The following is a 26287-nucleotide window of genomic DNA, read 5'->3' as shown; positions in this document are numbered from 1 at the left end:
CCATCGAGCGCCCCAAAGCCCAAATCAACAACCACCATCGCCTTATTCCCCCCAAAGAAAGAAGGAGAATCCCGACCCCCACAACTATGAAGAGAACGAGGCACAAGAGAGGAGTACCTAGAAGCTTCCTCCCACAGGGATTCATCCGCTACAGGCGCAACAATCGCCTCAACAGTCAACGCAACACTGAGAATCTCCTCATCGATGCTTCGCTCCAAGTTGACATCCATTCCTCCAGGAGCCCTAGGCTTTTTTAAATCTCCATCAACATTCCCCAGGACCAGGCCCCCTAGGCTCAACATAGAACAACTAGGGTGGCCCTCTTCCACAAAAGACACAAGCCCACCAACTCCTTTTTCCACCAATTTATGGTCCACTCTAAAACGCAACTGGGCCACAAGCCCATTCCTATCTGGGCCCCTGGGCTCCAAAAAACCAGCCCACACCTCTCCTTACCAACCCCGACCCAATTGTCTTTAGGCCCACTCCCCTACCCACTCAATCTCTCTCCAACAACTGCAAAAGAGCTCCTTTCCTTAACAACTGCTTTCCCCCTCCCACCTTCTCTTGCAACTTCTCCTGCACCCCTAGCAACACCCAAACCATGCAAGTCAGAGTCAACAACCACCTCCCTTTCTCCGACTTAACCACTAGAGCACGCTACTTCATCCCCAACAGCCTGCGAAAGCCCCATGCACCTCCCCGCCCAAGTATCCTTATCAATCTAGTCTTGATGGAAGTGATGATAATTTTGATTTCAACAATGACTATGTTGATGATGATGCCTAAGGCTTCTCTAGAATGTTCAATCTCTTATTTTGTTTTTTATTTTGCTCTTCAAATGTTTGAAAAATTAGAATATGCATTTAGATAAGGTGAATATCTTTAAACAATATGATGTTTTTTATAATATGGGATATAAAATTAAATACTTTGAATAATAATTACTATTTTGTTAATTTTATAAGGCATTGTGAGTGATGAAAAATTAATAGTGTTGATTGTTGAAGACAACACTTATATTGGTTGAGCATCGAATAGGTAAATATATGTATATATTTTATCGCTTTACAATAGTTAGGCTATTGCCTTGTTTTTCGCCTTTCACCTTAGGCTAAAAGGAGTCTTATCACCTTGACATCACCTTTTGCTTTTGACAACACTGGTCTAGTCTCTATTCCCACCTCTTTTTAAAGCTACAAGTTTATCATACACCACTACAACTTTCTAAGGACAAAAATAAAGTGTCAGATGAGAATCATACTTCATCTAGAATGAGCTAAAGGTTTTTATTTGTAACATTTATGTCACAATTATTTCATCAACCACTTTTAGTTCTGTATTGTTATCAGGATAATTATATTATGCCACAAAGGCATCCTGATTACAAAAACAGAATACAGTAGAACAGGAATGCATAGCATTACTGAAACACAGGATGGAAATGCGATAATCATGCAAATGAGATTTTGGGGATACCTTTAAGAGACTATGAAGGGCAGCTCGCATTTCAGTCCTGACTTTATAAAAAATTTTAATGTTCTCATGGGTAGTGTTAATCGCGGCAAGAACACGATCAGAGACTTCAGGTCCTAACCTGGGTTTGACTGATTTAACCCACTCTTCATGATTTGTTTTGAATTCACATCTGAAAATCATTTATAGGCATATAGATGTTGGTCAGAGTGAAATCACAACCTCATTAAACAGCAACATCACTATCCAAAGTATGAGCAAAAGAATAAATATGAAAATATGACAATGGAAATAATTATTCAAGACATTTATCAAGAGTAGAGAAGTTTCAAGCAACATAGAGAAACATACAGGTGCAACTTGAAAAAATCTGAAGGCCAAGTGAATTTGGTGAAACATACAGGTGGGTCATAAACCTTTTTTTTTTTTTTGATAAGTAAACTTTTTGTCCCTATGGGAGCTAGACCTCAAGTGGATCATAAACCATTTATTCCTTGGTTGCCCCTTTCAGATCGACCTTATGGCAAAAGATCTTCTCCCTTGCATGCCCATCTTAGGAGCCATTAAGGAGTATTTCATCTATGCTTAAAATTGCTTTTAGAGTATTTCATCAAGAAAGACAATGGTTGAGGGCTTTTCTTGTTTTGTGATGCAATAGCAAAGAAGGAAAACAAGAAGTAGCAATCCACAAGTGAATTGCACACCAAAAAATAAATAAATAACCAGAAGCATATATTGACTCACTGAATCAATATTAATGGTCTCCCTACAAGAGACTATGTATATGTAATGCAAACCTCTAATCCAACAAGGATGCTATATGGATATAAATTGCAGACATAATTTACAAAATCTACAATGGCCTTATAATCCTAGCCAATCACACTACTAAAACATCACATGACTCTCACATAATGAATTTTTTTTTTTTAAAAAAAAAAAACAGAAAGAAAGAAAGAAAGAAAGGAAAACTAAGATGCTAATGAAATCTAAGCTGGTTTGGAAGCTTGCTTGGCCTTGTTAAGCCGTTTGAGTGCTCCTACATTAAATTGAATTGGGTTATTTGGTAGGGGGGAAAAAGTTTAAAGAGCATGGCCAAGGTGACACTTTCTGGGAAATGATTGTTTTTTGGCATCCCTTTAGGCTTTGGCTTCAAAGTATTGTGAAGGACTGCCCCTTGTATTTTAAAGGATTTGACAACAAACAGTAGGTGCCAAAAGGAACCAGATACACCTAGCATTTGTGGTATTCTTTTAAATCATGAACCAGGCATGCTAGATTTTAGGCATGGGAATGCTATCAAAAAAGAGGTTTTAGCTCTTCTTGAAGATGTAAGGATGTCTTATAGTAAGGACAGGAGAAGTTTTGTTTTCGTCAACTCTAATTGTATGGACAATAAAGCACTCTCCATTGAGGAGGGAATTTGCCACTTCATCTAAAGGGAATTCCTTAAGAAAGGGCTTGAAAGCTTTTAATCCGAAAATTTCTTTCTAAGTTGGTTTAAAATAACCTATCAAAAAGAAAGTTGGTTTAACCCTGATGAATTTCTGGTTTTTCACTAAAATAAGATTTGTTGAGTTAAATGATGATGAATTTTAAATTTACCCTCTTTTTTTGGGTAAAAATGAATGTGTGAAAGGAGAATTCAGAAATTTATTTTAGGTCATTTTTTTATTTTTATTTTTTTTGTTATACAATACCTATACACCCACCGCCAAAACGAAAAAAAAAAAAAAACAATCGAACAGAAGGGGCTAAAACAACCTCAACAAGAGCCCACCAATCAACAAAACTAACCAAAGTCCGAAGATAATCATATAAACAACTTTGTCTCTAACCAAAGAGAATAAACAAAAGAACTTTTTAGTCTTTGGATTGAAAAAATGACATCAGTGAAGGCCATTCTATTCCTTGCCTTCCACACCATTCAAAAGAAGTATAAGAGAACTGCTCTCCAAATCTTCTGGCGCTTTTTGTTCACAAAAGAACCATGTCAACCTAGTAAAGTTTGCCTGACACAGGAAGCACCCAAGAAACCCCGAACATGGTAAAGAGAACTCTCATAAAACCCTTGTTTTAACACAGTGAATAAGAATATGATCTATGATCTCTTCATTTTCATAGCACATATAACATCCATTTGCTAGAGCTCACCCTCTTTTTTGAACTAGATCCAAGGTTAAAGCTTTACCCTACATTGCCTCCCAAGCAAAAAAGCTAATTTTAAGTTGCACCCATGAGTTCCAAATGCTTCTTGAAGGGAAAGAAACAAAGCTGCCCAGCTCTAAGGCGTTGTGTAGAGATTTAACAGAAAACTTGCCACTATTTGTTTGAGTCCAAAGCAACATGTCTTCCACATCCCTACACACACACACTCTTCCCGTGCAATTGCACTATAAAGCCCTCCACAACATCCATCTCCCAATCATTAAAATGTCTAGATAAGCATGGCCCCACCCCCTCTCCCCAAGGAGTCCCAAATATCCTCCACCCACGCCTCCTTTAAGTCAACTAAAGCAAACAAAGACGGCAAGGACACACACGAAAGAGTTTCCCCACACCACTTATCCTTCCAAAATCTCACACTTCACCCATTACCCACTAAGAAAGAGATCATACTACTCACAAGATCTCAATCCTTCCTTACTGTTTCCCACAACCCAACACCACTTATCCTTCAGTTTTTATTTAAAAGTAAAGCTTTAGCAGGTGAATTTGGGAGGTTTTTCGGCTGAGATTATTGGCGAAAGATAAGCATCTCTTGAGGTTACCTTGGTCATAGGGATAATCTAAATGCTATATGAAAGTGCTTCCGATAAAAGATGTTATGTTATTCCTTTTTCATTCTGTTGTGAACTTTGCTGTCTTCAAAATAGTGTAGATGTAAGCCAATCTTCAATTCAAAAATTGAATAAACTGGCAACTAGTTGTGCAAGGAATTCTTATGTTGTCCAATGAGAAATAAAAAAATTTGGCACCTTTTGAATGACAAATCTATTCTTCATGAATCTCTGGATGCACACTGGCAGCTAAGATAGCATGTTCATAGAGTACACACTACACTTGTTTTGGATGTGTTTGCACATTATAATTGATGTCAAGTGAATACTTCTTAGGTTGTTTGGAATACCTCCTATTAACTCACAGTGTAAATGGTTAAAATTAGTTTGTTCTCTATTAACTCATTGTGTAAATGGCAATATATGTTTTAGGAATACAGGTCCAACCATGCATAAAACAAGTGGACTAGCAATTCCCATTGCACAGGCTTGGACCCGGTTTTGTTTCTCTCAGAGAACCAGTTCTTGGGATTTTTTTTTGAAGCATTTAAGACACCAACTGATGTAGAATATCCTTAGGATGATTATCTACAATCAAATGAAACGAGTTAGGACTTTAACTCTTTTAGGATTTAAGAAGTGGATCAAACATTTAAGGTTATAGAGAAACAATGAAGGCTTATTATTGGAAGTTAAAAGGTATGCAAATAGATATTAAGGTTAATCATAATACTTTTATTTTACAACAATTAGCCTAATTTTTTATACTTTAGAAAACTGTAAAATATCAATAAAATCATGGGGGGGAAAAAAAAAAGAAAAGGAACTTAACCTATAGAGTAAATTATTAGGATTCCTTATTATTTCATAAAACTCCTAAGTTTTCCAAATAATAGAATTAAACACAAAAGAGAGACTTCTTTAGAATTAGAAAGCTTGAAAATCTAGATTATTTTGGCATTTGAAGTGTAGATAAAAAGGAACCGTGTAAAATTCAGAGGACCTTATTTAAGGTTTAAGGAAATGATATCCATGTACATTTTTATGTGGATTGAACCTTTTTGTATAGGCCTCCTTGCATCGTGGAGGTGTTCAATTATTTTTTGAGTAGGTTTTTGTAATTGAGGGGAGGAGTCCTCATTCTTCTCATGTTATTTTTATCTATAATTAATGCGTCTCTTACTTCTTATCCAAAAAAAAAAAACAAAAATCTAGATACTAATGAAGGGCATAAGTTCATGAGGAAGTTACAGTTTGTTAAATCCAAACTAAAAGAATGGAATAAGAAGTCCTTTATGGTGTTAAAGGAGAGGAAGAAGAGTATCCTTACGGATATTGCTAGCATTAATGCTATTGAGCAAGGAGGAAATATGTCTCCTGAGCTTTCAGTGAAGAGGGCTTTGAGAAAAGGGGAGTGGAAGGAATTATTGTTAAGGAAAGAGGTGCATTGGAGACAGAAAGCTAGGGTGATGTGGGTAAAAGAAGGGGATTGTAATTCAAAGTTTTTTCATAGGGTGGCTAATGACAGTCGAAATAGGATGTATATCAAGATCTTAGAGAATGGAGGAGCATTGTTGGATAACAATGATAGTATTTCAGAAGAGATTTTGCATTTTCTGAAGAAAAAAAAAAAAAAACCGTTGTACAAGTCCCCTTGCAAAGTCTTGGAGGTTAGAAGGGTTAGACTGGTCATCCATCTCAGCAGGGAGTGCTTCATGGTTAGAACTCCCCATAACTGAAAAAGAGATTTGTAAAGCCATTTTTCAGTTAGACAGGGACAAGGCGCCTAGGCCTAATGGTTTTACCATTGCTATGTTTCAAGAGTGTTGCAATGTGATCAAAGAGGATTTAGCCAGGGTATTCTCATAATTCCACATAAGCGAAGTAATTAATCAGAGTCCCAATGCCACCTTTATAGCTTTAGTGCCTAATAAGAATTAAACCAAAAATATTTCTGACTTTAAACCTATTAGCTTGACTACAAGTTCGTATAAGGTCATAGCTAAAGTCTTATCAAGGCTATTAAGAGGCGTCCTTCATGAAACCATCCATGCTACACAAGGTGCTTTTGTTCAAGGGAGGCAAATATTGGATCCAATGCTAATAGCCAATGAAATAGTAGATGAGAAATACGCTTAGGAGAGGAAGGGGTAGTTTTCAAAATTGATTTTGAAAAGACTTATGATCATGTGGATTGGGGTTTTCTAGACCATGTACTGGAAAGGAAGACATTTAGTCCTAGATAGAGGACTTGGATGAGAGGTTGTTTGTCTTTAATAACTTCTACAACCCTAGTGAACAGAAAGGCCAAAGGTTGGGTCAAAGCTTCTAAAAGACCAAGACAAGAAGATCCACTATCCCCTTTTGTCTTTACCATTATAGCTGATGTGTTAAGTAGGATGATGTTAAGAGCAGATGAAAGTAGGTTGTTGGATGGTTTCATTGTAGGGAGGGGTTAAATTAGAGTGTCCCATTTGCAATTTGTAGATGACACCATCTTCTTCTCTATAGCCTGTTCAAAAGAATTGCAAACTCTTTCTTTTCTTTTTTTTATAGGTAAACACAAAAATATATATATATATATATATATATATATATATATATATATATATATATATATATTTTGATAGGAAACGACAAAGGCATATATTGATAAAAAGGAAAGTACAAGAGAAGGATGAGGAATCCTCCCACCCAAGAAAAACAAAACTACAATGAAACAAATGCGAGAAAATACAAAGTAGATACAGACAACTGCTATAAGTTAGGCCAACCCAATGGAGTTGCACGCCGCTAACCAATCAAGGTGTATCACATTAAAGGGAATCCCCTTAAAAACCTTAGAACAAGAAGCCCAAAGAGAAGCAAGGAAATGAATCATGTCCCAAAGGTTCTCTGAATTCCTTGTTTTATCCTCAAAAATCCTTGCATTTCTTTCCCGCCACACCACCCATAATAAAGCGATGCATGCAGCTTGCCATAATACAATCCCTCTCTTAGAAGATCCAAAACCATTAAAATTGGTAGATAGCATGTCAAAGATGCTCCTCGGAGGGACCCAATCTATCTTTGTTAACTGAAATAATCTGTACCACAACCCCATCGTCAGAGGGCAATGAAGAAAAAGATGATCTACTGTTTCTCCCTGCTTCATGCACAACATGCAAATGTCGGGACTAAATGCTTTGTAGGGTCTTCTCAACTGTAGCATGTCGTTAGTATTTACCTTCTTGTGAGCCACTAACCAGACAAAGGACTTGATTTTAAAAGGGACTTGAGAATTCCAAACTAACTTGGTAGGGAAAACTGAAGGCAAACCAGAAATTTGGGATAAGGCAAGAAAGAAAGATTTGACTATGAAAAGTCCTGAAGAAGATAAAGACCAAGATCTCTTATCTAGAACCGAAGGTGATAAATGCATATGATCAAGAGACCGCATGAGACTTTCTAAATCTTCTATCTCGGAATCGGAAAGGTTACAACGGAAGTTAAAGTTCCAAGAGAAGGGGCGAGTGGATCCGAGAATTGAAGAAATAGGAATGTTTTTATCCATGACTACTCTAAGTAGTCTTAGATAACGGACCCCCAGAGGTTGATCCCCCCACCACAAGTCTTCCCAGAACCGAATTCTTTCCCCATCTCCTACCATGAACCGAGTAAACTTGGAAAAATCTTGGAAAACTTGTGCAATAGCCTTCCAAGGACAACGATGTGACCATCTAACAACAGTGTTGGTGTCCCAAACATTAGAGTGTGATCCATAAATGCTTAAAATGACCTGATGCCACAACGCTGAACCCTCCCTGGGATACCTCCACAACCATTTCCCTAAGAGAGCGGAATTCCGTAAGGAAATCCTTCCGAGGCCCAAACCCCTTTTCATCTTCGGATTACACACTACATCCCAACTAACTAGATGATCTCTTTTGCCTTCCCCAACCCCAGACCATAAAAAATCTTTTTGCAACCTCTCAATTCTTACTGCCACGGAGGCGGGAATCTTAAACAAGGAAAGAAAGTAACAAGGCATATGAGTGAGACAAGATTGAATGAGAGTTATCCTGCCTCCAAAAGATAAATACGCCTTTTGCCACCCATCTAATCTGCTCGAGATCCTCTCAATCACAGGATCCCATAAGCTACCAGACTTGGGATTCCCACCCAGAGGAAGACCCAGGTAGAATATGGGCCACCCAGAAGCCTTGCAATCAAGCAACTCGGCCAACCTATGAAGATGATCCTGACCGAGGTTAATGCCATAAATATTACTTTTGTCAAGGTTAACCTTCAACCCAGAAATATGCCCAAACACTAGCAAAACACTCTTGAGAGTTAGCAAGTCCTCTTCTCGAGTACTAGAGAAGAAAATGGTGTCATCTGCAAATTGTAAATGGGACACCCTTGTTCTGTTCCTACCCACCCTGAAACCCTCGAATACATTTCTTTCCTCTGCTCTCAATAACATCATACTCAATACATCTGCTACTATGGTGAACAAAAAGGGGGATAAAGGGTCTCCTTGTCTTAAACCTCTAGATGCCTTAACCCACCCTTTAGCGTTTCCATTCACTAGAATTGCAAAAGACACCGAGGACAGATAGCCTCTTATCCATTTCCTCCATCTAGGATTGAACCCCTTTTTCTCCATCACATGGTCCAAAAAATCCCAACTCACATGGTCATAAGCCTTTTCAAAGTCAATTTTAAAGACAACTCCTTCCTCCCCTGATCGTTTTTTCTCATCCACTATCTCATTGGCTATGAGGACTGCGTCCAAAATTTGTCTCCCTTGAACAAAAGCTCCTTGAGTGGAATGGATAGTTTCATGAAGTATCCCTCTTAGACGCCCTGCTAACACTTTGGCTATAATCTTGTAAATACTTGTGATCAAGCTAATGGGTCTATAGTCTGATATCTTCTTTGTCATACTTTTTTTAGGTAACAGAACTATGAAGGACGCATTAGTGCTTTGATTAATTATCCCACTCCTGTGAAACTCATCGAATACTCTCACTAAGTCCTCCTTAATCACATCCCAACAATCTTGAAACACTGCAATAGTAAATCCATCAGGCCCCGGTGCTTTATCCCTATCCATCTGAAAAATGGCCTTAGAAATCTCTTCTTCAGTAAAAGGGGATTCCAACCTAGATGCACTCTCTCTAGATATAGGAGACCAATCTAAGCCTTCAACTCTCCAAGATTCTCCGGAAGGACTAGCATAAAGGAGCTACCATCCAAACCAACCAAAAGAAACATAAAGGAGCTACCTTCCAAGCCTTTTTACGCTTCTTCCCCACAATGGAACCATGCTAACCGAGAAAGGCATCTTTAACTGAGGATGGAAGTACCCACAACACTCCAAAAAAAGCAAATAATAACTCCCACAACACCTTTGCCTTGGTACAATGGATTAGAATATAGTTAATAGATTCCTCTTCATCACAACAAAGGAAGCATCTATTAGCAAAGTGCCACCCCCTCCTTTTTAGACGATCCAAGGTTAGCACCTTACCCCAAGAAGCTTCCCAAGCAAAAAAAGAAAAAAAAAAAAACCTACTTTTGAGGGAACACAAGAGCTCCAAATGATGCTCTTTGGAAACGAAACTGTACTTCCAAGTTCAAGAGCACTATAAAGGGACTTAATAGAAAATTTTCCATCCTTAGTCTCTTTCCAAAGCACCCTATCCTCCACATTAGTAACCATCCTCTTTCCTTGAATTGCCAAAAGGAACCTCTCTACCTCCTCCACCTCCCAATCATTAAAAGGCCTAGAGAACCTAGGGCTCCAACCCCCTTCCTCACTCATTGAACTCCAGAACTCCACTGCCCATGCCTCTTTTGTAACCGCAACAGCATACAAGGGAAAGAATCACATAGAGCAACATTCCCTATCAAAAAAGAATCACATAGAGCAACATTCCCGCACCAAATGTCTTTCCAAAATCTCACTCTTTTGCCATTCTCCACAGAGAATACGGTTTTATTATGCAAAAAAGACCCTTCCTTTTTTATTTCCTTTCAAACCCACACCAAACCCCTTTGCAAACTCTGCTAAAAACTCTTAAGATTATTTTGTTAGTGTTTGGGTAGATATCTGAACTTAAGGTTAATCTTGACAAGAGTACCCTCTCAGGCATCAACATTAATCAGGTTCAACTCACTAGGTTGGCATTGTTGCTTGATTGCAAGGCTTCCAACTTGCCTCTTCCCTATCTAGATCTCCCATTTGGGAGGAATCCAAAGGCTTATATTTTTTGGCATCTGATGGTTGAGAGAATTTCACGAAGATTAAATGGGTGGAAAAAAGTCTACTTGTCACTAGGTGGAAGGATAAGTGTGATCCAATCATGTCTTTCCCATAATCCTAGCTATTTCCTCTCCCTATTCAAGATCCCATTTTCAGTGGCCGGAAAAATTGAGAAATTAGAAAGGGATTTTCTTTGGTCAAGGACTAAGGAGAGCAAGAGAGACCATCTTATTAGTTAGGATTTAATGTTAAGTCTAAGGTAGGAGGAGGTCAGGGGTTTGGGTAGGTCTTCCTAAGGAATCATGCTCTATTAGGGAAATGGCTATGGAGCTTTCCTAAGGAAAGTTTCGTTCTATAACATCAAGTTATTCTAAGCATTTATGAAACACATACTAATAGGAGGGATGCCAACACTTTTTTTTTTTAAGTGTAAATGAATTAAAATGAAAAGAAGTATACACAATGTATACAAAGGAACCAAAAAACCCAAAAGTAGTACAGGAATACAAAAACCATCAGTCACGTCCTACAAAGTGTCTATCCAGTCCGCAAACTCTAACAATGATAACGATTCGTTCCCAATATACGTTCTTACCCACTCCCATAAATGATTCAAGAAAGAACTCTTAATTGTTTGATCCACACTTTCACAGTTATCGAAAGTTCTCCTATTTCTCTCCCTCCATATGGTCCTCCGAAAAGGATGTCAACACTATAGTCAAGTCTGTCACAACGTTGCCCATGAAGGCCATTGCACAAGTCTTTCAAGATTTTACCAAGTACACTCATTTGGTGGTGGGAGATAAGGCAAGAATCTGTTTTTGGGAAGACTTATGGTGGGGGGATCAACCTTTGGGTTCAACAATTACCAGGTCTATTCAAAATTATCACAATTAAAAACCTTCCTATCTCATCAATTATTAGGTCTTTTTATCCTTTCTACTAAAACTTTAACTTCCGTCGTAACCTCTCTAATTTTGAGATAGAAGATCTAAAAAGATTAATGCTCTCTCTTACTTGTTTGCATTTATCTCCATTCACTCCAGATGCGAGTGTTTGGTATTTATATTCTTTAGGTTTATTTACAATAAAGACTTTTTTTACAGCTTTGTTCAATCATTCTGACCCGATTCCTTTCCTCCTTATTAATTTTGTTCCAAAATCACAAGTCCCTCTTAAGGTTAAGTTCTTTGATTGAATGGTGGCAACCAAGAAGGTGAACACCAAAGATATAATACAACTAAGGAGAACCTACAAAGCCCCCAACCCTGATGTTTGTATGTTGTGTATGGAGCATGGAGAATCAATAGATCATCTTTTTTTGCATTACCCTTTGACTATAGGATTGTGGCACAAATTATTTGGATTGGCTAAGCTGGACTAGGTTTCTCCTAGGAGTATTTGTGATATGATGACCATTGCATATAAGGGACTAGGAAACTCCAATAGAGGATTGCAAGTATGGCAAAATGCTTGTATTGTTTTGATTTAGGTTGTGTGGCGAGAAAGAAATGCCAGAATTTTTTAGGATACGACAAGGACTTTAGAGGCTCGTTAGGATACCATTCATTTCCTTGCTTTTTGTTGGGCATCTTGCACAACAACTTTCAAGGGCATTCCCCTTAATGTGATTCAACTTGATGGGTTGTTAGCATGTAGGTCCAAAGGTGTGGGCTAGTAAGGAGAGATTGTTTTATGTACTTACCTTATAGTGTATAGGTTTATTTAGTATTTTGGAGGTTGTTTAGTTCTTTGCTTTTTGGAGGATTTCTCATCCTTCCTTTATACCTTTTTATCCTTGTTTAGTATATTACTTTGTTGTTTCTTATCCAAAAAAAAAAAAAAAGTTCTCAATTGTTTTTAGAAACAAAATTCTCTTTGAGAACTCAAATATGAAACACAGTTTTCCCAATTTGTTTTTAATGAAGGTGCTAGGCATTTATGTACAATGCTAAAGTTTCCTAAATATTCTTCATTGTTTCAATTGTTGCTAAAATGACTCCACAAAACAGCTGAAAACATTTAAAATTTGTTCTAAAAAACAACCTGTTTTTAGAGGAAAAAAATTAAAAGAATTATTTTATGTCAAAGGTTTGTCAAACTTATTTTTTGAGTTAGCAAACTATTTTCTATTTTAAAAAACAATAAACTATTTTCAAGAACAGTTTCCAAACAGGACCATAGACACTTTTTTTAAGGGATTCCAACCCCCCCACCCCAACTAAAAAAAAAAAACAGAATTCAAATTCCAAATGAGACTCAAATAACCAAACTATTACTAATCATAACTCCAAATAATCTAAATTTGAAAAATTACACGAATATCCTTAACTTAGAACTTCTTTATTCCTTTTCTTTTTTTTTTTTTGATAAGCAAGCGAATATATTCTTTATTCCTTTTCTTGAACTCAGCTTAAGAGCTCATCCCCACCACCAACGGAATACAAAGTCAAATATGGTTAAACCCCTAATCTTCTAACCAAGTAGTAATAGAACGGTGAGAAAAAGCTGAAATAAGGTTGCCAGGTTGGTTCAACAGAGATGTTCAACAATGGTAATGCAGCATATGCCTCTTCAACATAAAAGATAATCATCCTATTTGCTCCCAGATCAACTAATTTACAGGGTTAGTACAGTTGATTTTCGCATGTTTGATGGAAATGTAATCTCAGTTACATCTATGAATGTTTCTTGAGCCAAGCAATCTTCTTTTGTTTTGACAAGTAATGAAACATTACTAGATAAAAGAGACAACAGTAGAGGAATAGATATCCTTCAAAAAGCAAGACAATATAAAGCTGCCACCCTATGACTCAGAACAGACAAAGAGGCTAGTTCTCTAAAAATCTGAGGATCTAGCACTCATTTGTCTAACCAGCTGACCATTTGGTGATCCCATCTAAGTAGACACATAAAAGAAGATTCACAATCTCCAATAAGGCAGATACTTCATCAATTTCAAGAATAGACAATGATGATAGCTGCCTGGGTAAAAGGCCATTTTGTTTTTAGAATCTTAGTTTTCCAGTTATAAATATATGTTTTAATGCAACTAGAGGAGTGATGAAGGCAGATCCTAGGGGTGGAAGAGTTCGGTTTGCTGTGGAGTCAAAATCTTTTGAGATTTTGATTGATAAGTTAGGTGATAAACTGAGAGGGTGCATTTGGGAGAGAAACAAAGGTATAACATCTTGGATCAGATTTGGGGACGTAAGTCTCTGTAGGTTGCTGGCCGGAGTTGAGTTTTGTTGCAGAGGCGGAGATGATAAAGGCTGGTCCCATGCTTGGGAGGAGGAGGGTAGGAGTTACAGGCTGGAGAAACGTGTAAATGAGGCGGGAAGATTTATCCTTTGCTCGGTCCGTGATTTAGAGGCAAAACGTTTTTGCTTAATCTTTCCAGAAGGGAAGGGGCTGTCAGGTGGGTGGAATATTTTGGCAGAGAAGCTGAGAGTGGTGGGAGTAGTCCCCATTGGAAGCTTAAAGACTCCTCTGTTTAGAGAGGTGCAGAAGAAGGAATTGGAACTAGAAACAAGGACCTATGCAGATGTAACAAAATCTAGAGCGGGTAGAATAGGAGATAAGGTCTGGTTGGAGGTGGGAAGGAGGGTGAAGCCAAAAAGATTTGAGCTATTGGATCGATGTTTAGTGGGCAGGTGGGAAAATGGTGTGAATCCATCACTAGAGCTGGATTTTCTGAAGCATTGGGCGAGTCAAGCTTGGCTCCTAAAAGGTAATTTGAACATAGATGTTTTGGGAGGAGGGCCTTTGCTCTTTGAGTTTGAATGTTCAAGTGAGGCTGAGCGTGTCTTGTCGAGAGGGAAGAGAAGGGTGAAAGACAATGAATTAATTCTAGAAAAATGGCATCCGGAGGTGGGTTGCTTGGGTAATAAAGTCATGGCTAAAGAGGCTTGGGTGAGAGTGGTGGGCCTTCCCATTCATCTATGGAGTCGAGAGATATTTAAATTGATTGGGGATGGCTGTGGTGGTCTGATTAAAGTGGATGATAAAACAGATTCTATGGCCAATTTTCAACGGGCTAGATTGTTGGTGAGGGTGGAAGGACGGGATTTTCCTTCCTCAATTCAGCTGGTGGAGGGATTGGGATGTTATTCAATCCAGCTATGGTGGGAAGTCCAGCCCTGGTATTCTCAAGTGATGCCGGCGGGAAGCGGGTGCCGGAGAGGTGATACAGAGATTGAAGATGAGGAAGGGAGTGGGTTAGGTGACGTGTGCAGAGGAAGCATGTTGGAGAAGGAGGCGCAGCTTGTGGAGTAGACGGGAATTCAGAGTGAGCCGCCCTGTGGAAGCTCCTCGAGAGAAGCTACAGTCTTCTCTATGGAGCTAGCTGCATGGGGGCCTGGTGTGGAGGAGACTAATGGAGAGGATAGGCTAGAGAATAGGGGTCAGGGAGCAGGTAAAGTGGTCATAAGGGGTGGTGTTGGGTTGGGGCCTGCCGCCATTGAGGTTGGGCCTAATATTGGGGAGGCCCAGATTAGAAGCGGGCTTGGGGTAAAGAAGGTTAGTCCAGACTGTGAGGAAGCCCAGTTGTTTGGGCCGGCAAAAGCAAAGCCCATTATATTAAAAGGGTGGCAAATGGGCTGTGAGGAGAAGCCCTTTTATATCAAGGGCTCCTTAGTGGGTTGGGAAGGTTTGGCCGAGATGGGTTGTGGGCCCGCAAAAGAGGGGTTAAAAGGAATTAGGGCTATCTCTCTCGCTGACGAAGTGGAAATGGGAGCTAGGGCTACTGAGGAGGATTCGCGGGCTGGTGTTAGAGACGACGAGGGGGTCACCTGCTGTCACGGAGGGGATCAGAGGGTTTCTGAGGCTTTTTCAATGGTGTCTAGGGCACGGTTAACCGACAACGCTCTAGCAGCCGAGGCATCCAGGTACGAGTCAAATCTTGTGGAGGTTGGGGGGGTTCGGGATTTCTTCTCTTCTTCTTCTTTTTCTGGGTGTGAGAGGGCTTTGGTGGTGAGGGGCACTTCGGGATTGGACGAGACTGTTGTTGGTGTTGGGTATCAAACTCCATTGTGTGCAGTGATGAAAGATGGCAGCCCGTGGATGATGGACTCAGTGAAAGAAAAGTCTAAGGGCAATAAGATGTCAGATGTTGTTGAGGTGATGCAAGAAAGGGTGGATCTTGGGAATAAGTGGGATGAAAGTAGTTTGGTGAAATTCAGTAAGGCATTGGGGTTCTCGACTGAAGGCATTGAGGGGGAAATCCTAAAGTTACTGCAAAAACTGAAAACAAGAAGAGACCAAGGCAAGAAAAAGGGAACTTTAGGACTGACTAGGTTTGATCGGGAAGTAAAAAAGCTAGAATGTTCAATTAATTATGATGGTGAGAGCAGAAAGAAAGGGTCGGCCAGAAGAGAAGGGGGCAGAGCTTTGTGTATTAAATGAAGTTAAAAATTCTATCATGGAATGTTCGTGGGGTGAATGACAGAAATAAGACGAAACTAATTAAAGCCTTAATTAGATCCCAAAATGTGGATTTAGTCTGCCTTCAGGAGACTAAAATGTCTGAGATGTCATTAGGGGTGGTTCGGAGCCTAGGGGTGGGGAGATTTTTGGAGTGGAGAGCTTTGGATGCCAGGGGTGCAGCTGGAGGGGTGGTAGTATTCTGGGATAACAGGGTGCTAGAGCTAATGGGAATGGAAGTGGGACTCTTTTCCATTTCCTGTCGTTTTAAGAATGTTGAAGATGGATTCAGATGGACTTTCTCAGGACTGTATGGCCTTACGCTGAAAAGATACAGAGAAGCATTTTGGGAAGAATTAGGGGCCATCCGTGGGCTATGGACTGATCCATGGTGTATTGGAGGTGACTTTAATATGATCAGGTTTCTGAATGAGCGAAGAAGAGGAGGCAGAGTGTCTTCTTCGATGAGATCTCGGAGGTGATTGATGAGCTGGAATTAAGGGACCTCCCCCTTCAGGGGGGGCCGTTTACCTGGAGTGGAGGTTTGAACAGCCAAACTATGTCAAGAATTGATCGCTTTTTGGTGACGGATGACTAGGAGGGCAACTTTAATGGGGTGGTGCATAGTACACTGTCCAGGCCAGTGTCGGACCATTTTCCCATCCTCTTGGACAGGGAGGGGTGAGGAGGGGGCCTGTCCCCTTTAGGTTTGAAAATATGTGGCTTCAGGAGGAGGGATTTAAGGAATTGCTTGGCGGGTGGTGGCAAGGTTTAAAATTCAGTGGTGCTTTCAGTTTCATCCTTGCAGAGAAATTGAAGGCACTGAAAGTCATCTTAAAATCTTGGAATAAAGAGGTTTTTGGAAAGGTGGGAGTGAATAAGAAGTTGGCTTTGGATAAAGTGGATTTATGGGATAATCAGGAGAAGGGACGTGTTTTATCCATGGAGGAGCTGGAGGCTAGAAAGGAAGCAAAAGAGAATTTTGAAAAATGGGTTCTCATGGAGGAAATTTCTTGGAGGCAAAAATCAAGAGAGGTGTGGCTGAAGGAGGGAGACAAAAATACTGGTTTTTTTCATAAGATGGCCAACTCTCATAGAAGGAAAAATTGCTTGTCTAAGATAAAGGTGAATGGAACTTGGTTAATAGAGGAGCAGGAAATTAAGGGAGGGGTGGTTGGAGCTTTTAAGAATCTTTTGACAGATCCTGGTGAATGGCACCCATCTATGGATGGTTTGGCTTTTAATAGGATTGATGCTGAGGAGGCAGCCAGGTTGGAGGAGGCGTTTACAGAGGAAGAGGTCTTTTCTACATTATCAGATATGAATGGAGACAAGGCTCCTGGTCCAGACGGATTCTCTCTTAGCTTTTGGCAATTTAGTTGGGAGTTTGTGAAAGTAGAGGTTATGGGTTTCTTTAAGGAATTCCATGAGCGTGACAGATTCGTAAGGAGCCTTAATTCAACTTTTCTGGTCCTTATACCTAAAAAGGCGGGCGCGGAGGATCTTAGGGATTTTAGACCGATAAGTTTGGTAGGGGGGTTGTATAAACTGTTGGCAAAAGTGTTAGCTAACAGGCTTAAAAAGGTCATGGGAAAGGTGGTGTCTTCAGCTCAAAATGCGTTCGTTGAAGGTAGACAAATTCTAGATGCAGCCCTAATTGCCAATGAGGCAATTGACTCAATGCTGAAAAGAAGGAGAGCGGGGTGTTGTGTAAGCTGGATATAGAAAAGGCTTACGACCACCTAAACTGGAATTTCTTCTTGTCGGTTCTGCAAAGAATGGGATTTGGGAAGAGGTGGACTAGTTGGATATCTTGGTGTATTTCCACAGCAACTTTTTCGGTGTTAATCAATGGTACTCCAGAGGGTTTCTTCAATAGTTCAAGGGGTTTGTGTTAGGGAGATCCTCTTTCTCCTTATCTTTTTGTGATTGGGATGGAGGCCTTTAGTAGGCTTATTCATAGGGCTATGAGAGGGGGGTTCCTTTCAGGCTGCAGGATAAAAGGTAGAAGAGGTGATGGGGCGTTGGTTTCTCATTTGTTGTTCGCTAACGATACTCTAATTTTCTGTGATTCGTCCCAAGATCAGATGGCTTATTTAAGCTGGTTGTTGATGTGGTTTGAAGCCTTATCAGGTTTGAGAATCAATTTGGATAAGAGCGAAATCTTGCTGGTTGGCAGAGTTGAGAATTTGGAGTTGTTAGCTCTTGAGGTTGGTTGTAAAGTGGGTAGGCTGCCAACTTCTTACTTGGGGATCCCTTTGGGGGCGAATCATAAGTCCGTGGCCGTTTGGGATGGAGTGGAAGAAAGGTTCCGGAAAAGGCTTGCCAAGTGGAAAAGGCAATTTATCTTTAAAGGAGGGAGAATGACCCTAATTCGGAGTACCTTGTCAAGTATGCCTATATATTTGATGTCGTTACTTCGAATTCCTAGAGCGGTTAGTTTAAGATTGGAAAAAATTCAAAGGGATTTTTTATGGGGAGGAGGAGCTTTGGAGAAAAAGCCTCATCTAGTAAAATGGGAGACTGTGTGTTTGGATAAGAGTAAGGGTGGTTTGGGAGTTAGACGTTTGTCTATTCTCAATAGGGCCCTTCTTTGTAAATGGAACTGGCGCTTTGCGAATGAAAGGGATAATCTTTGGAAACGTGTCATTAGTAGGAAGTTCAGGGAGGAAGAAGGGGGTGGTATTCTAAAGAGGTCAGGGAGGGCTTTGGAGTTGGTTTTTGGAAGGATATAAGGAAGGAAGGTGCTCTTTTGCAAAACAAGGTGGGCTTCTCTGTGGGGAATGGTAGAAGGGTGAAATTTTGGAAAGATAATTGGTGTGGGAATTCCACTCTCTGTAATTCATTCCCCTCTTTGTATGCCTTTGCATCATATAAAGAAGCTTGGATAGAGGAGATGTGGGATCATTCTGGAGGTGAAGGGGTTTGGAGTCCCAGATTCTCTAGGCCCTTTAATGACTGGGAGGTGGAGGAGGTGGAGAGATTACTTGTGATAATTCGGGGGAGGAGGCTTAATCCTCTTGCGGAAGATTGTTTGTTGTGGAAAGAGACAAAGATGGGATTTTCTCAGTTAAATCTCTTTATAGTATTTTAGATTCAAGAAGAGGCGTTCAATTCCCTATCAACATTATATGGAATCCTTGTGTGCCTACTAAAGTGTGTTTCTTTGCTTAGGAAGCTTTTTGGGGTAAGGTGTTAACTTTGGATCAACTCAAAAAGAGGGGTCAGTGTTTAGCCAATAGATGCTTTCTTTGCTGTGAGGAAGAAGAGTCTATTGATCATATTCTTATTCAGTGCTCCAAGGCTAGAGTGTTATGGGAATTATTATTTGCTCTTTTTGGTGTTTCCTAGTTCCTGCCTTATTCGGTTAAAGATACCCTTAGTGGGTGGAGTGGCTTTAATATGGGCAAGAAGCGCAGAAAGGTGTGGAAGGCAGCCCCTTCGTGTATCTTTTGGGCGGTGTGGAAGGAAAGAAATAGGATTGCTTTTGACAATGAGGAGCTATCTATGAATAGGTTGAAAAATTATTTTGTTTGTAATCTTTGGGTGTGGTCTAAATCAATTGTAAATGAAGGTCCTCTCTCTTTACTCGGTTTTTTTTATTGGCTAGGTGCTAGGTGAGGGTTGGTATTGTATTTCTGCTTCTTTTTGTGCCCTAGGGCGCCTCTTATATACTCCTTGTATGCTTTTGGGCCTGCTTTATGGGGCTCCTTGCTAATATATGCTCTTTGTGTGTTTGCCAATCAAAAAAAAAAAAAAAAAATCTCCAATAAGAATATCAATCCTCCTCATCTATTAAGTGAGCTGCCATGGATAATTTTTGGAATTCCCTTCCATGAAGATTCCTAACATCTGGAAAACAGCGGTCAAAGGTCCATGGAGGTTGAACACAATCACAACTTTTTTTTTTTATAGTTAAGTAAAAATCTCATATAAAAAGAGGCGCCAAAAAAGCAACTCAAGGTATGCAATACCTATACACCCACTGCCAAAGCGGCCAAAAAAGAAGAAAAACACTCAACTGGCCCAACAAACAACCTTAGTTAGAACCCAACCAATCAATAAAACTAACAATAGTTAAAGGGCAATCAACTATAAACAACTTGGCCTCTGACCAAAGAGAAAGAACAAAAGAGTATTTAAGTCTTTGGATTGACAACACATTATCCTTGAAGGCCAATCTATTTCTCGCCTTCCAAACTGTTCAAAAAATGTAGAGAGGAGTTGCTCACCACACCTTCTTGCTCTTTTTGCCCACAAAAGAACCATGCCAACTAAGGAGAGTCTCTCTAACTGATAAAGGTAGCACCCATGACACCACAACCAAATTAAAAAGTAAATCCCATAAAACCCTTGTTTTTTAACAATGTAGAAGAAGATGGTCTATGGTCTCCTCTTTCTCAAAGCACATAAAACATCTATTTGTCAGGGCTCATCCTCTTTTCTAAACAAGATCCAAGGTTAAGGTTTTACCCCACGTAGCCTCCCAAGCAAAAAAGCTAATCTTGGGCTGCACCCACACATTCCAAATGCAGCTAGAAGGAAACAAAGAAGGACAACCCGCTTCTAGAGCAAGGTAGAGGGACTTGACCAAGAACTTTCCACTCTTTGTTTCGCTAAACACAATCACAACTTAGGCAACCAGTAATAACAACAATCCAATTTCAGGATGTTTTGCCAGAGTGGAAATTTGTGTATCATCTAAGTCACTTTTTTAAACGTCCATCTGTTCATTTGTTAGGTTTTTCCTCCTTTTTCCTTTACATAGCTTCAATTAATTTTTTTTTCCTTTGCAAACAAATATCCCTATGTTTGTCTGCTAGTTTTCTTCAGGTCTAAATAACTAGAACTACCTCATGAAGCATTACAAATTGGAATTTCAAAACAAAAGGATAGCATAATATCTAACAAGGTGTCAGTTTTAAAGAACATGCCCATGCACACATATACATATTAAATTAGATTTTAATTAAATGTTTTCATATCAACCATTACAAAATGAATAAAATAACATTAAATCATTCTAAAAAACCTTTATCTATCAAAAAAAAAAATCATTCTAAAATACCTTTGTAGAGAAATCATCACAGAAGAGAGTGCTTTCAAAGCAGATATTCCATTTTTCACATTTATTGACTGCTCATGGAATCCTTTTAGACTGGGTACATTTGATGCAATATATTGACCAAAATTGACATGCTTTGGAGGCTGGTCTGCACAATGAACAACAAAACAAATTTCAAGATAACCACCACATTTTCATGAGGTCAAAGCAAATCATAACTAAGATACCACAATTGTCAAGGAGCCAATGATGATGTTCATAATCAACCCATCACATAACACAACCAAAATGGAACCATGCCATGTAAGTATCATAAATCAGCAACTTACACCCAGATAGATTTTCAGCTACTTTGTTAACAACATGTACTGTTTTCTGCTTTGGAACCTTAGAAAGCTGAAAGAGATCATCAGCAATCATAAGGTTCCTTACCCTTCTCGGTTCCACTGGGTTTATTTGAAGTAGAATGTGCCCAACACGGTGCAAAATAGAAGGATCACGGGCAAACCATCCTGAAAGATTACAAAAGTGATGCAACAAGTGAATAGTAAACAAGAAGATACAATAATGAAATCCAAAACAAATAGAAAAGATGTGAGCAATCAAAAAATTCAGAAGACTAGTAAAAGGAAGCCAAGAGTTACAAATCTAAACCACCAAAGAAGCCAGTCTTTTGGAAATCATATAGAGTAGATGAATCAGTACATGGTAGTAATATAGCCCAGCCTTACCTGTTCAAGATCTGTGAGTGTTTGCACATGTAAGTGGTATTCACATGTGCATTAGTGAGGTGATAGTGATCATGTCACTTCCATACTTTTTTTTTTACAAGGGACAAATATTATTGAAAAGCAAGGAATATCGGAAAAGAATGAAATACCCTCCTGGATAAGAAGAAAACCAAAACAAAGCCCAAATCCAAAATCAAGAAGGATGGTCATCCACTAAGTGTAGATATCCCCAAGAAAATCCTTCTAGGTCACATTCCTGAAGTAGATTCTCAAACACTTTCTACAAAGGTGATATAAGCTTTATTTGTTTGGTTTTGTGTGTGTGTGTATGTGTGTGTCATGTACTTGCTCCATTTCTCTAATATAGGCCAGCCTTACCCGTTCAATATCTGAGTGTTTGGACATGTATGTGGTGTTCACATGTGCATTAGTGAGGTGATAGTGATCATGTCACTTCCATACTTTTTTTTTTTTTACAAGGGACAAATATTATTAAAAAACAAGGAATTGCGGAAAAGAATGAAATATCCCTCCTGGATAAGGTGAAGCTAGAGCAAGAAGAAGAAAACCAAAACAAAGCCCAAATCCAAAATCAAGAAGGATGGTCATCCACTAAGTGTAGATATCCCCAAGAAAATCCTTCTAGGTCACATTCCTCAAGTGGATTCTCAAATACTTCCTACAAAGGTGATACAAGCTTTATTTGTTTTGTTCTGTCTTTTGCTTTTCTTTGCATGTGCATGTGTGTGTGTGTTTTTTTATTGGCATTTGTAGAATCATATACTCATGTACTTGCTCCATTTCTCTAAATGGAACCTATTTTTGTTTGACACTAGCTAAATCAAACAATCCTACCCCACAGTGGAGACATGCCACGACTACACCAAGACACATGTAGGTTAACATGTGGAACTAGCACACTGGAAAAGCAGATAATAAATTCATAAAAGATGGGGAACTTGGCAGTCATATGTCTGTAATGCTTTCCGTAAGAGATTAAGAAAACAAAAAAAAAACAAAATTTAAGGCTATTTACAGAGAAGATATTACAGCACTATCATCATACCAACAGTGTCCAAACTTTGTGAACTTGGAAGAACTCCAATTGTAGATACAGCTCCATGAGATGGTCGGTATCCAAGTATTCCACAAAATGATGCAGGAACTCTCACACCACCAATTGTGTCGGTACCTACAAATTGATGAGAGCCCAAATTGATGAGAGGGAAAAATAAAATTGTATATTGTATATATATATACATTAATCAAGCAAAAGTCTTTTGAAGCCTTTATCCTCTTGAACAGAAGACACAGTAAAAGGAAACTGAAAAATACAAGGATATATTCAACTTGATCCCCAAAAGCAAACACAGTTCAGCATTATCACATATGGTACAGAGAGAATAAATGAAAAACTCAATGAAGGTTCACAATTTTGGGCCTTCATCTGTTTATTTTTATTCGCTTATTTAGTTCTTTTGGAAAGGCACAGCTTTGTTTCCTTTGTAAATATCGAGGTTCGGCCTCTATCTAGCATTAATATCCTATTAAAAAAATCTAGCATTATAATAGATTTATTTATTTACTTATAAAGAAAAGTGGGCAAGATTTAATCACCTGAGATGGATCTAGCACAAGTTCACCCTGATTTGTAATACTTAGCTGCAGGGTTTTTTTTTCCCTGATATGCTTTTCTTGGATGTAGTCCCGCACAAAATATCTTAAAAGCTAGTTTTTCACTTGATCAAATATCATCATCTGCTGTAATTAAGAAATGTGAGCTTTCATCTCCATTTTGCCACTGCTATTTCATTATGTAAGATTATGTACTTTCATTTAATTTAAAGGTTCATAGTAGGTTGATTATAAATCTGACTAATTTTTGACAAGGAAATAGAACTGAAAGTCAACAGCCAGTCAGTAGTGACATTTGATAGGCAGCTCAATCTAGTTACAACAAAAAAATGTGTCATGGACTTTGTGGGTTGTCTGCAATTAAAATGCCATACAAGGGAAGAAAGAGGGGAAAGAAGGTTGGAGATGTTCACAAGAGCAATTTGGTTTTTCCTTTTCATTGGAGAAAGATGGGAGAGGGACTGCAAAAGAGGCAATAAGTGTTCATGTGATCAAGATGATTAAGTACGAACCCTCTTAAAATATGAAAACTGAAGGTGGTGGTGTTTTCATGTTAGGGATGGTACCATGTTGAGTCATGGAAATTTCAAGATGGACTGGGATTTGATTAGTAATAGAATTTCTTTCTTTGTAGGGAATTGGAAGAAGGTCAAGTTTCGAAATGATAGGTGGTGTTTGATGAGCCCTTATGCATCTCTTTTCCAGCTTTGTTTAATTCAACCTCATCAAAAGAGCAAGAAGGTCCATTGGTTTTCCACGAAGATAGATTATTGGGAGATGGATGACATAAAGCATCTATTTTCTAGATTGTAGAGCAAGGTGGTGAATGTGACGAGGATAGGGCAGAGTGGATGGACTCAAGGAATGATTCTTTCTTTGTGAAGTCTCTTTACTTATTTTTTTTTTTTTTTTGTTAGATTCGGCGAATGAGGATTATTTGGAATTTATGAGTTCCATCAAAAGTAAGCTTTTTGCATGAGAAGCTTGTTGGGGAAAGGTCTCAACTCTCGGTCAGCTTCAGAAAAGGGGGCAGATGTTAACTAATATATGCTTCTAGTTTGAAGTAGATGAAGAATCCATTGATCACATCCTGCATTTTACCATGACAAGGGCCTTTGTGGCAGTTATTCTTCTCTTTGTTTAGTGTTTCTTAGGTTAAATCATAGTCAAAGAGACCCTTTTAGGTTAGCATGACTCATTCATAGGAAGAAGACCAAAAAGGATTTGGAGAGTTGCTCCCTTATGCACTTTCTGGACAGTTAGAAATGTGGAATTATAGGTCTTTTGAGAATGAGGAATGGTCAATCAGTGCTCTAAAAGGTCATTTCCTTAGTAATCTTTTGTTGTGGGTAAAGATGTACATAGATGTAGGTCCTACATCTTTAATACATTTTGATGATTGGTTGGGTCTAGCTAAGGAAGGGTGCTTTTGTTCAACCTTTAGTGCTCATTGTGTGTGTCCTGTGTACCTTGGAGCTCTGTTTTTTGGGGCTTGTTTATATATATTATACAATCTTATCTATGCCTATTAAAAAAAATAAAGAAAAAAAACACACCAAAAACTCAAGATAAACACAAATTTAACAAAGCAGACAGACCGAATTATTGCTATTCAAGAAATTACAAGAGTCAAACAAAAAACACATACCGATAGCAAAATCGACAAGTTGAGATGCAACAGCCACAGCTGACCCACTAGAAGATCCTCCGGGTATATGTGATGGCAAGACTGGATTTGCCGGGCTTCCAAAATCCATGTTCTCACCAGTTATTCTGGAAATAAAAATAAATAAATAAAATAAGAACATTCATTCACTGCAACAGTGACATCTCTCCATTGCACTGAACTAATAACCATGTTTGCAATCAATAAATTGCAATTTCTGCAGATAAAGCACAAACTAACAATATTTTTATAAAATTAAAAATCGTTTCATCTCAAAGAAAAATAAAATACCGTTTGATCTCAAAAACACAAGTAAAGTCGAAAGAAAAATAAACTACAAACCCGAAAGACAATTCGTCCAAGACAGTCTTGCCAACACAAGTAGCCCCATTCTTCAACAGGGCTGTCACCGCCACTGCAGTCTTCGTAGCCTCTTCGTGCGTTCTCTTCCAACTCGTGCTCCCAAACCCAGTCACATAGCCCTTCACATCAAATCTACCAACCAAAACAGCCAACAGCAACAAAACCCAAGTCATCAACGCTCAAATACAAACATGTAAAGCCTCAGAAGAGAGTCTTAATCGCAGAAAAGAGAAACGAACATGTCAGTGACCGCAAATTTAAAGCCAGAGAGCAAGAGCCGAGAGGCAGGAGGAGGCGGTTGGGGGAAGGGAAGAAGCTCGAAGCGCTCGACGAAAGCGCCCAAGCCTTCTCTAGTCAGCAACGCGGCTCTCCGCTTTCGCCTCCGGGTCTCAACGAGAATGACGATCCCGGCGACGCCGGCTGCAATTACGATCCAGGCCTTGGGGTTGGAGACGTCGATGTGCTTCTTCAGTTGATGCAATGCCTTGGACATGATCGATTAAAGAAGGGAATGAAAGATGACAAGACTAGGGTTTTAGGAGGGTTTTAGAGGGAGAAAAGCTCTGTGCGGAGGAGTATAGTGGAGAAATAAGGCTTTGCCTTCATGGGGGTTGCTTCGTGGCGTTGGGGCCGCGTGGAATCCACGCGCGAATCTTCGCTTCCTTGGATTTTATTGCTGCGTTGCTTCCTTGGTGATTTTGACTGTTAAAAACGTGTTTGGTCGCAGGGTTAGAATACCCCGGCTCAGGGTTTACTAATCTACTGCAGGAAAAAAAAGAGCGGTGCCAAATTTCAATTCTTTGGCGCAAGATACTCCTTCGTGATTCTTGCGATGAAAAATAAATAAATAAATCTTATCTACCTTGTCTAAGGCGGCGTTATAATTCTGAATTTATTTAA

General features: G+C 39.2%; 1 protein-coding gene across 1 annotated transcript in view; it reads right to left on the bottom strand.

Annotated features, from left to right (window-relative positions):
• The window catches only part of LOC100268105 (outer envelope protein 64, mitochondrial), a 51287-nt gene extending 25218 nt beyond the window's left edge, over nt 1–26069 (bottom strand). The window contains exons 1-7 of the mRNA XM_002268852.5: nt 25627–26069; nt 25367–25519; nt 25007–25131; nt 22790–22915; nt 21322–21504; nt 20996–21140; nt 1480–1648 (exon numbers count right to left, since the gene is read on the bottom strand). Of these exons, the coding sequence (XP_002268888.1) occupies nt 1480–1648; nt 20996–21140; nt 21322–21504; nt 22790–22915; nt 25007–25131; nt 25367–25519; nt 25627–25880 (1155 nt within the window). The 5' untranslated portion in view covers nt 25881–26069. The remainder of the gene's footprint in view (nt 1–1479; nt 1649–20995; nt 21141–21321; nt 21505–22789; nt 22916–25006; nt 25132–25366; nt 25520–25626) is intronic.
• Nucleotides 26070–26287: the final 218 nt, after the last annotated feature.

Source organism: Vitis vinifera, chromosome 12 (genome assembly GCF_030704535.1).
Source record: "Vitis vinifera cultivar Pinot Noir 40024 chromosome 12, ASM3070453v1".
In the NCBI taxonomy this organism is placed as follows: domain Eukaryota; kingdom Viridiplantae; phylum Streptophyta; class Magnoliopsida; order Vitales; family Vitaceae; genus Vitis; species Vitis vinifera.
Note: the sequence above shows the minus strand (reverse complement) of the source record. Positions and strands in the feature narration are given on the sequence as shown.